Raw genomic sequence first — 12,241 nt, forward strand, 5'->3', positions numbered from 1 at the left:
TTCTTCATTTTGTTTTTTCTGTTTAATTTTGTCTGTCTTGAGTCTCATGGAAAAAGTAAACAGTGAGGTTTGTAAGAAAAAGCCATAGAGTGGAAAAAGGCAGAGAGTACAAAATTAAAAAAAAAAGCCATACATATCCTTAGAGGTCTTTTGTACATCTGTGTTGTATTTCATGATTCTGTAGGAATCCCTTTACAAGTTGGGTTAGCACTTAGCAGTTGGAAGCTTGGCAGTGACCAAGTCAAGTTCAGGAGTGGCAATTAGATTCTGGACTTGTCTCGGATAGGAAGGGTAGTTCCTAGGAAAAATTGGTGTATGTAATCATGATTATAGTGAAATTCCATCATTGTTGTGATAGAGACTGGATGTAGGCTGCATTGCACTTAGCAGCTGAACCAGGATACATCTGAGTGTGATTTTCTCTCTCTTCTACTCCATTTCTGTTTCTGCTGCATAGGAGACAAAATTGAAAAATATCTCGTGGCTGGTTACGAGACAAAAAGAAAATGTCTCTTGACTAGGCACGAGACAAAAATAAAAATATCTCCTCAAGTGTTCTGACAGCAAGTGTTATTAAGCAAAAAAGGGACCAAGATTCAACCTCCCTTCTCTTAAATCACTGATAAACTATCAAAAACATGTGAGAAAAGTTTTAAGATGTTAAATAGATACGGAGTTTAGGCTTTTCTTGATTTACCTTATCTGTATTGTTAATTGATCATTCATATAAGTATCATAAAAAAATGTGATATTTGTAATTTTAAAATTATAGTAATTTTTCACAAAATTATTTTTTTATCTTTTTAGATTATGAAATTTTTTTAAAAAAACTAAAAAATCTAAATATTAAATTTTACAGTATCTTTTACATGTATTTTCTAAAAACATGGTGTGAAATATTATTTAATCATAAATATTTTAGAATATAATAAGTAGTTTACCTTTATTAATATTACATGATGTGAAGCGATCATATCGAAGGTCCCAAAACTATTAAAATCACATAACAATCATGGTGAGACATGATTAGAGTGATCCTCGTGGAGCTTGTCTTAGATAAAGATAACTCTCCAATCCTTTCATAACTTGTTGAAATCACATATATTGAATTAATAATAACAAAAAGAACTTTAATAGTCCCCATGGCCATATCAACTTTTTAAAGTTTTCAAAGACAACATGTCACATTAATTTTCAACACCAATAGATGCTTGAATTGTGATGGGCCATGTGGGAAAAAAAGAGCAAAAAGTGCTTGCAAAAATGACAGGATGGGTGGGGGCTCTTGTGTGAGATGATTTAAGCCAATGGAAGAATGTTGTTCACGTGGCTGCACTTTGTCTTGACAGTGATATAATGAGTTAGAATCAAAGTAGAATATATGTTCTCAAGGAAAAAAAAATAAAAGGAATATATGACAGCTGCTAATGTAACAAAAACTTTATTTAAATCTTAATTAATAGCGATAACTTTTAATTTCATATAGTAATTGTTTGATCTAACAAATCGGAGCATGGGCGTTTATGATGGTACAATGGAACAATATTTTAAAATGATGTTTAGCTTGATCACAGTTTTTTTAGAAAAAAGGAAAAAGAACAACCATGGTAGTTGCTAAGAAATTCAGATACTTAAACACTGATCATGACCCTCATTTGATGTCCTCCCTCCAATAAAGGCTAAGAAACACGGCTTGATTTTGAATACTCTCCAAATCTTTGTGTTAAGTCAATAGCACAGCTGGTAAAATTTAGATACAACTACTAATAATAATAAGAGCCTCATTTAGCATCCTTTTGGCTAAAGGTTGAAGGCTAAAAAAACTTATTTCCATTACTTTTCGAGAGTTAATTATCGAAATATGACTCTCTTAAAATATATTATTAATATTTAATATGCCAACCCTTTTATCAATATAGCATTATTATAACATTGTTTAGTGTTTACACATAAGGTTACATTAGTAAAATAGTGGAAATAGTACTTTTATTTGCTCTCTCTTGTCCGATAATTTGTAAAGGGTTCTCATAATTTGATTGAACCAAAAATCTAATGAACTAATAGAATAACTATATTGTAATATCACTGTCAAAATTGATTTATATATTTAATTTTAGAGAAATTCTTCGCATACAAGCGATTAAGACTTGTAAGCCTTACAAGTCCAATTAAAACTAACGCTCAAAACGCGTTTCGAACCGTTCTTCTTCCTCTTCGTCTTCTTCTTCTTCTTTTCTTTCGTTTCTTGCCTTCTCTTTCTCCTTCTTCTTCTTCTTCTTCTTCTTCTTGCTGCACGTTCTTCTTCCTCTTACTCTTCTTCTTCTAATTTTCTTTCGTTTCTTGTCTTCTCTTTCTTCTTCTTTTTTTTCTTGCTGCACGTTCTTCTTCCTCGTCTTCCTCTTCTTCTTCTTCATTTACGTGCTTTTTTCTCTGTTTTCTTTCTTCGTTATTCTCGATTTCCATTGTTTTTTGACATCAAGCTCTGAAATCGTTTTTGAAGAAGAAGAAGCAGCAGAAGATGAAGAGGAGAAAGAAAAAGAGTTCTGAATTATGCATAAGGTACTTCAACGAATTTTGGGTGTATTTCTTAAATCCTTTGAGTGTAGTTTTGTAATCCTTTGAGTGTATTTCTGTAATCTTTTGGGTGTATTTCTATTATCGTTTGGGTGAATTCCTGTAACTATTTGAGTGTATTTCTGTAATCGTTTGGGTGTATTTTTGAAGTTCTATTATCTTTAAAACGATTTCAAAGTTTGATTTCAGAAACTATGAAAATCGAAAAAAAACGAAGAATAGGAAGAGGAAGAGGGAGAGGGAGAGGGAGAAGAAGAAGAAGAGTCGTTCATAATACATGGTGAGTGTAGCGCTTTGAAAATAAGAAACGGTTGAATAACGCATTAAAAGGCCCGTATGTGTAGCAACTTGTAAGACTTGTATGTGTAGCAGGCCTTTTAATTTTATTGGTTTTAAGCTTTTGACGTAAGTGATTTCACAATAGATCTTCTATTACCAAAAAGATCTTAAATTTGATCTTCGTTACTTTCAAGAGAAAGAAATTTAGTATAAGACAAACCAAAAGAAAAAAGAAAAAAAAAATACATGCACAAGCATGTTTCAAATCCATGTCTCCTCTTATCGGCTAATACTATAGTTAAGAGTGAATATTACTTTTTTTCAGTAAAGAAAAAAAAAATCCCAAAATCAATTCATGTGTATTGTACATGTTCTTCATTTTCCATTTAATTCTACTCTTCACCAAAATTTTTTTCCTAAGTTACAAATTAGCCAGAAAAGTGGAATCTGATTACGATTTTGTTAATCAATAATATTGAATTAGTATCTACCTAGTCCTGGATACTAATAGAGTTAGTGTTTCCCAAAACACAAGTCTTTGTTTTTTTTGTGTGCAGATAATACTGTAAGCTTGAAAGGGATAAGTAATGTCTATTGATTCATAGGGTTAATATCCTATCTATCAACCAACAAAGAAAATTAGTTAGTTCATTACTTGAAAAAGATAATTTAGAGAGAGATGCAAGTGATTAATTTAACATTTATCTTTATTTTCAGTTGAAGTATCATTGTCAACAGGTAAAAGTTATTGTGTTCAGAAAAATGATATATTGTATAACAACAAACTTGGAATAGTACATATTAGTGGTACAACACTGAAGGGGACAAGGCCACAAGGGTCTCAGGTGTGGATAAGAAGATTGGCCACACATTATTCAAAATTTCAAGTCTATCTATGGAATATGGACTACGGAGTACCCAACCTTCCATTAATTGGGCATAAAAATAGTGGCTACCAACAACAAACACTAAATGCTCAAGTTCTCAAAATTGCGGAACTTAATGATCAATTCCTTTTGAAGCCACAACAGAAGAGAGATCAGATTCATCAAGAGAAATAATTCTTAAAATTGATTATAAATTGAATTGAGTTCGTTCTTGCTGTACGAATTTTTAATACTACTTTAAGAATGGAAGACAGAATGCCACCAATAATAGATCGTACAACACTCACTAGTCTAACAGCTAAAAAAGAAAGATTCATTCCAGCATATATTTCAGACCCCAATTCCTTTCTCGTGGCAAAGTTCTTCCAGCTAAGCAATAAAAAACACACTCACTTTGTGTAGAGAACATCCTCCCATGGGTGGCGGTAGAGCGGCTGCTTCAATCTCTTTTGGTCAAAGGTGTGCCTGAAAATATAAAATTAAGGAACAACCAATGAGAACAAGCCACATAGTGTTTTTTTTTTTTTTTTCTTTTTAGGGGGTAGATGCTGGATTGAGATAGATCAATTGATTCAAACAAGATCATCCAATCAGGCATAGACAGCATGTGACTGAGGACCAGCTAACCAGGGACGGACATAAGGCCGGGCGAGTGGCGGCCTCCCCGGCCCCGGCCCCGGCCCCCCCCCCCCCCCCCAAAAACTTTTTTTAATAATAATAAGTTATTATGTATAATTTAATTTTTTTTAAAAAATTATTTATTATTTTATTATTTAATCTAGTATAAATAAAAGTTCAGTCTAATTTAAATATTAATAATTTTTAATATCTAAAAAGTAAGTAACAATATTAAAGAAATCTGAAAAAGATATTATTACTAATATTTTTTAATTAAATAAAAATTTTCAAATCTCATAAAGTGAATTTTTTTTCTTCTTGTGGCCGTCTTTTTTTATTCATTTGGTATTAATTCTCTCTGTCTTAACTGCTACAATTAAGAGATCTTTTTCAACTATGAATATTGTAAAAAATAACTTAGAAACAAAATAAAAGATGAATTTCTTGCTAATTGTCTTTTAATTATATTGAAAAGAAAATTACTGAAAAATTTGATACAAATTCTATTATCGGTGAATTTTATGATACGAAGATTCGACCACTTCGTTAATAAAAAGTATACACATATTTTTTTACTTTAAAATATATTCTCTGTTGGTATATTTTTGTAATACATCTTATATTATATATTTTTTTTACATAATTTTTAATATTATATGTGTTTTTGCCCCCCATAATATCATTTCTAAATCCGTCCTTGCAGCTAACTGAAGTGGAACTCAATGAATTGTGCATAAAAGGCGCAAAACTGTGCTCTTGAAGAGAAATGTGCATATTTAAATTAATGAACTCACCCAATCAGACCTATGGAGCGTGCCAGAACAAAGAGACCATTCAGATAGCCGATCTCCACAATTTCATCAATCTCTTGCTTGGTGAACATTCCACTACCAGCAAGAAGATCCAAGAAAAGGGACCCAATCGCACCGTCTACATTAAGAACTAGATTATTTGCCTTTGTAAGGGTGTAGGCTTCAACTTGAACAGCATATTCCATGTATTTCACGGAAGGAAAATGAGTCCGTGCAAACTTCTGTAGCAGTTCAACTCTCTTATCCTTGTTGTCACGATTCTTGATCCTTTTACACAAAAAACAAAAATTAAGATATTCACATATATTTTAAAGAAAAGTAAAGCCTCGTCAAGAGGTTACAATTACTTCTACAAGTTGATCTCACCAGTGCCAATTATACAGGTTATATACAACTACAGAGAAACCAATTATTGCTTAATAAATTAACAGACAGTATTATGATACCTGTGCCCTATTCCTGGCACACGAATGCCCTTCTTCTTCATATTTTCTACAAATTCATAAGGTGTAAGGCCCTGTGGTAACAGACGTATACTACTGCATGTTAGATTCTTTTCAAATGTTGTAGTATTATAGAAAGGAGTAAAGGTGCATCTATAAATTCCCACTCCCCCTGAAATATGTCGATTCCCTTCCTCTAAAAATTTTATTTATCATACCCTATCATGAGCATCCTTGAAGTAGCGAGCAGCATCATCAATGGCACCTCCAAATCGAGGACCAATTGTAAGCAAACCTGTTTCAGAAGCTCATGAATTACTAACCACATCAAGACATTGCTAACATCTATGGTCACCCTGCCAAGCCTGCTTCAAAATGGAGAAAGGCATGTATTTACCTGATACAAGACTGGAAACTAGGTCCTTCCCAGCCCTTGCTGTCACAATAGTATTGTGAGCACCTGAGACACACGGACCATGGTCGGCACATAGCATGATGCAGATCTGACCAATGTAAGTTACCAGAAAGATATTATCAAGTCTTCTTTAGCGATAAATATCTAAATGGAAAACTGGCACCACAATGAATCACCTAAAGAAAAGCTTGAACATGGCTCAAGAGATGCATAAAGAAGAAAGCAAGAGCAAACACTCAAGAATAGCTCTGCTGTATTGAAAACCCTACCTCAATAAATTGAGTACAGTAACGTGGAAGGCTGCGTTTAAACCACAAAAGAGAGATAACATCACCCACACCAAAACCTTTTTCGACAATGGAAGACATGGGTACACCAGCATAGCATGGCTCCTCACCTTTGGAAAATTTTGGAAGAAAATTTAGTTCTGTTGTACTCGAGCGTCTAAGCCACAAAATCATTAGTGGTTCCCAACATACCTCTGTCATCAGAAATGGTGGAAATGATATGAGTAGGAGCTCGGACTTTTCCACTCTTGATTGCAGAGTTTAGGTCCTCAGGGATTGGTGGAGGAGTAATCTCCTTCACTGGCGTGATCTTTCCTTCTTCAACCTACCAAATAATAAGCCAACCCCGATATTAAATTTATAGCTAATAACAGAAATAAAACAAGACTTGTTTAAAGCATTGCCAACTTATGGGGAAACGGAGAGGGTAGAATAATCAATCAAAGATAGATTTCATGATACATGAAAACTGACCAATTTGTCAAATGTCTCTTTAATTGCAGCTTCCAAAGCTTCATATGAAGTGGGAACAACAGCTCCAGCATCCTTTAGTGCCTGATTTTTTGCTTGGGCAGACTCCATCTCACCCCCACTCTTAGCTCCCTGATATACAAAAGTGCCAATGGAATTAACAGTGCTGTCCTTCTGATGAATGATTTAATTTATAAATTAGTCAAAGAAAAGGGAGCAGTGACATACAGCATGACCAAATTGCACTTCAGATTTGAAGAGTCTTGCACAGGTTCCACTAACCCAGGCAACAACTGGTTTTGTTACTTTTCCTTGTTTTAGGGCTTCAACTAGGGAATACTCATCTCGGCCACCAAGCTCCCCAAGTACTACTATCATTTTAACCTGAGGTGAGGTTCAATGTAATTTCAGGTTTGTATACTAATTCCCATCAGTTATACACGCTTTCTAAATACTCTTTTGTAACTCACCAACCTGAAAGTGAAAATTTTACCTGTGGTATATTGTTAAACCGCAAAACATGATCAGAAAGAGTGGAACCAGGGAAAACATCTCCTCCAATGGCAATGCCTATAGCAAAACAAAATAAAAATAACTCAGCACCAGCATCAAAATATTCAAATTAGTGGCATATAAACCTGGTATTACCTTCATAAATTCCATCAGATACACGGCCAATAGTGTTGTATAATTCGTTGGACATGCCACCCTGCAGTTTATAGAAGGTTGTTTTCTCTCAGAATCATCAAATACCCAGCCAAAAGCAATAACACAGATTTTCAGTAGACCTTTGTATTCTTAACATTAAACAAAATCAGTTTCAAGTAAAACTGTTGCCTTAGATAAAGATATAACCATTGCCATTATTTATCATCGGTAAAGAGGGTGGGGAAAGCTGGCAATGAATGCTAACAAAAGCTATTAAGCAAGTTAACAACCTATGTTTCACCATAGTTATGATCACAATGTCATCATTTCCACTGTGAAATCAAAGATCAGACTGAGTTCAATGCTGACCAAAAATATGGTGTCTGAGTGAACCCACAGAATTGCAATACAAGTCCATTCCAATTTGTGCTGTTGCACTAGCACCTACATGTAGTTTTACCATCTATCTATACATATTGAACCTACTAAAGCCTAAAAATGGTTAGAAGCGAATGCCTAGAGATTATACTAATCGAGTTGTTAGATGAAGTTAAGATCCATATACAGGAAAAACACATAATTTGTATTAATCTCATGGGATAATTATGAAATTTCTTGCAACAGCTATTTTGAAGTTGAATTAGCTCCAACTTGTCAAATCTTACTCTGGTTATAAGACAGTGAAGAATAAAAAAGTATCAAATTTGACATCGAAAAGTAAAAAATATAGGAGCACAAGACATATTGAACTAATCTTAGAGATCCTTATACAAGAGGGGGTTCCCGGACAAGATTATTTTAAAATAAATAAATAATAATCACAGTAGTAAAAGAATATAAGATCTATCCTGAGTATGAGAAAGATGATGATGATGGTAATGCAACACATACAGATTTAGAAACAAATCCAACAGATCCGGGCCTGTAGAGCTTGCAGTGAATTATATTATCAATTGTTCCAGCTGTGTCACCAATTTTAAATGCACCGGCTTGAATGCCTCCAACAGTGGCCGGACCAATAACAACCTATAATATCAGGAGATTAAAGTAAGTCCAGGTTATTCTATTTAACTGTTGCGTTGATTTGGTTTCAGTTTCGTTCAACTTTCACCTTATTGTTTGCCCTGGCATACGCAATCAATTGCTTAGTGTCTGATTCGGGTACTCCTTCAGCAATTATAGCAACAACTCTAACTGTTGGTTGCTTCAAAGCAGACATGGACGATGCGGCAGCACTGCATTTAAATTAAACCTTTTTCATTGTCCTCATGTACTGTTAATTAAGATGCCATAGGCTCAAAGTAATAGTAAATTATTTACTGACCTTCTAAATGATGCAAAATTGATGAAGACATCAGCAGTAGGATGTGCAGCACAAGCTGCTTCAATGCTGCAAAATAACCCAACATTCAACTATCAACACATTACGCTTGGACAAACAAGAATTTCATTACAAATACAATACAGGATGGTTCCTTTGTATTCACTGGTGTGTTATGATGATGAAAAAATATCACTCCTCAATGACCAGTTTCAAAACCAAACTTAAAGCAGGAAAAGGATAGTCTGTATTTAGAGATGGACAAGCAACAGATTCACATACCTAGCATGAACCGGGATTGCAATTTCTTCCTGACCAAAAAAAAGCTTCTGAAATCCCTCAGAGCCAGGATTAATTATTCCAGCTACTGATGGTGTTTCCCTTCCTATGAATAGAAAATTTGAGCTTCCATTAATAATAAGACAAATATCAAGACCATTTTATAACTTTCTCTAGCATGTCTGAATGAATAATAAGATATAGAGCCAATATATACCACAAAGAAAGTCGAAATCAAGCATCCGCTGGATGGGCAGTTGCTTGTAGTTGTAAAACAATGCTTGTGTAGTTCGGGAGAATAGTTGCCCAGTTGCCATGATGAATAAATAGATAGATCTGATGACAAACTAGTATATTACAATCTATATTGCAACAGAAGCAATATAAAAGAATGTTTGGTACATTATTGTAACAAACGTCATACAATTAAAATGTAAATTACAGAAACTGACAATATATATATTAAAAACTTATCATGTTCTCCAGTTGAAATCACATATAGAGAATAGCATCTAACTTTGAGATCAAAATGTGGACTGGAGATTAAAGAAGATATGCTTTTGTATGATTAACATCTCACAATAAACAATCACGTGAACTCTAGATCTTAGTAATCACATAAGGGGAAAACCAGAAACAAGAATTGAAGGCCCAGAACTTCATTAATCTGATATCAAACAGATTCAAAGGGTGAAGTAAAAAACCAATCTTGCAACAAAACAGAGTACACCAACCACACTGAAAACCAATTTGGAATTCCAAATGGCTGCAACCCAGAAAGGAAGACAACAATACAGGCATAGTTTCAAGCTCACAATTGCACTCACCAGTAAAGACAACCTCTTTTTCGGTTTTTGGGTAAGATACTAAGAGAAGCTTTGGGGTGACTACAATCCGAATCCCTTACATTGCTTTTCAAGGTAGCTTAGGATCACATTCCACTTACTCTGTAACTAACCAGTTTTGACTATCAACTAACAAATACACCACCTAACACTCAACAATTCACCAATCACGACAACAGAGAAAAAACGCAGCATCACATTAATTACAAATTTGAAAAAACAAAAAAGGAAGCTTGTCAATGAAGCAGATCCATCAAATGACCAAAGTTTCTTTTTAGACAACAAACGCCAACCAAACAAGAAGCACATTTTAGTTTCACCATATCGCATTCAAACTCAGTCCAAAACTAAAAACCGAAACATGTCAATGTCAGAATCGGAATCTAATACCGAATGCACACGAGATCGGCGAAACTTGAACTCCAAACAACCAAACAAAAATCTAAAATGTTCTCAATTCCGACACGAATACAGAAGATGCTCCGCAGATTTCGAACTGATCATGCAAACAACACAATCAAGATAGAATAAAACAAAAACGACAACAGTAAAGACGAAGAAGAATGAACAAATGAATGCATCATCTAAGTGAAACTAGGAATTGAAATGAAGATTAACATGAATTGAACATCAGGAGGATGTAAAAAACGAGATCTACGATGGTGAAGAGGAAAGAAAGAGCTGAGTTAGGTGGTTAGAGTTAGTTAGTTAGAGCGAGTGCGAACCTTGTTGACTCGGGCGAGGAGGTGAGTGGAAGAGAGAGCGAGTTGGGAAATTGGAAATGAAAGCCGGGGGAGAGAAGAGAGAGGGGGTTTATATAGTGAGGGATAAGGGGGAGGGTGTGTGTCACGTGACAAGTGAGGATGGGGTTAGTTGGGGGGAGCAAGCGTTGTTGCGTAGGTGGCTTCGCTGTACAAAATTTACTTCCTCTCTTTTCTTTGTCTTTCTTCGTTTTACAAAAGAAGGAAGGTGGCTTGGATGGTTGGCGTTGGAGTTAGGTAGCTCCCTATCTCACCCTACTAACTAATGCATTATGAAACTAATTTAGATTAGTCAAGTATTTAGTTCACTTATCTACTTAAATAAATATTAAAAATTTAAATTCTATTTTATAGATACATCATACATGTAACAATTTATTAAACAGTAGCAGCAGACCTTTAAAAGCTAATGCACTATGACAAAAGAATAACTATTAGAAACTAAATTTTAATTAGTTCATATTAATTAATTTTTATTATAGCATTGTTTTTTTTTTAATGGAAGTTAAAGTTTAAAGTTAGCATTTAGAATTAATAATAAAAAAAAATATTTTCAAAAAGTTTACTCGTCCATCTACTTCTTCTTTCTAGTATTGTATTCCTTCATCTTTCTTATGCAACACAGGAAGTTTGACTTTACCAAATATCCTTTTAGTCACAAGTATCAATTAGGAAGTGGAATGTTTTTGTTTTTCCTACTCTTACGCTATAATCCTACAAACAAGTTTACATTTTTTTTTTTCCAATGAAAAAGGGGGAAGAATAAGGAAAATGTTTTGAAAAAAAACATTTTAGAATAAAACATCTCTATATATTTAAAAAACTACCATTGACCTTTTATTTATGAAAAATACTTAAAATAATTTTAAATATTTATTTTTATTAAATATTTTCATTTAAAAATAATCATTATACAAAAATACTTGTCAAAAAATTACAATAAGTTTACTATTGTCCACAAAAATACTGTATGTAGTTCTTAACTAAAAATAATTTTAAAATCTAAATTGAGAAAATATAATAAATTTTTTATGACAGAATATAATTTTTCATTTTTTAGTTTCTCAATATATTCATTTAAAAATATATGACAGAATACAATTAATTTTCATAAAATATATGTTTTATTATCTTAATTTAAAAATAATAAATTTCTCACTTTAAAGATCTTGATCTATTTTATTTTATCAATGGACAATCTAAATAAAAGGAGATCATATATAATCAACTCCCACGCCTATGTTTTGAAGCAAATAATACAGCTTTTAACAGGTATTTCTAATTAATAAAAAAATCTAATTAAGATTAAACCTATTTTTTTTTTATTAATGCTTGAAAGGGAAGAAAGTTATTGGCTGGCTGATATGTAATTATTGCAACTGTATTGCTTGACTTCAATTGAAGGGAATTGAGAGTATGTTGAGCCATAAAAATCAAAGCTAGTTGTTTTTGTGAGTATATGACACCAAATAAAGTTGTTGCTGATGGCTTCAACTTTAAGACAGATTAATGATTAATGATGGTGTATTATCATAGTGCCATTGTACTAATTAGCCTCAAGGGAACAAAATAGGCCGTGTGAGTTTTCAAGAAACTAATAA

The 12,241-nt window shown here is 33.4% G+C and overlaps 1 protein-coding gene across 1 annotated transcript; it reads right to left on the reverse strand.

Moving 5' to 3' along the window:
• Nucleotides 1–3,897: 3,897 nt before the first annotated feature.
• Nucleotides 3,898–10,751, reverse strand: LOC130973663 (ATP-citrate synthase beta chain protein 1). The gene is made up of 17 exons (XM_057898281.1): nt 10,605–10,751; nt 9,252–9,370; nt 9,038–9,140; nt 8,759–8,824; nt 8,546–8,669; nt 8,326–8,460; nt 7,435–7,495; nt 7,280–7,356; nt 7,015–7,170; nt 6,790–6,918; nt 6,508–6,640; nt 6,298–6,425; nt 6,011–6,116; nt 5,832–5,908; nt 5,617–5,687; nt 5,153–5,437; nt 3,898–4,205 (listed from the first exon to the last, which is right to left on the reverse strand). Exons 2-17 carry the CDS (start codon nt 9,349–9,351, stop codon nt 4,130–4,132), a joined length of 1,827 nt encoding a protein of 608 aa, XP_057754264.1. The 5' UTR covers nt 9,352–9,370; nt 10,605–10,751; the 3' UTR covers nt 3,898–4,129.
• Nucleotides 10,752–12,241: the final 1,490 nt, after the last annotated feature.

Source organism: Arachis stenosperma, chromosome 4 (assembly GCF_014773155.1).
Source record: "Arachis stenosperma cultivar V10309 chromosome 4, arast.V10309.gnm1.PFL2, whole genome shotgun sequence".
Lineage (NCBI taxonomy): Eukaryota > Viridiplantae > Streptophyta > Magnoliopsida > Fabales > Fabaceae > Arachis > Arachis stenosperma.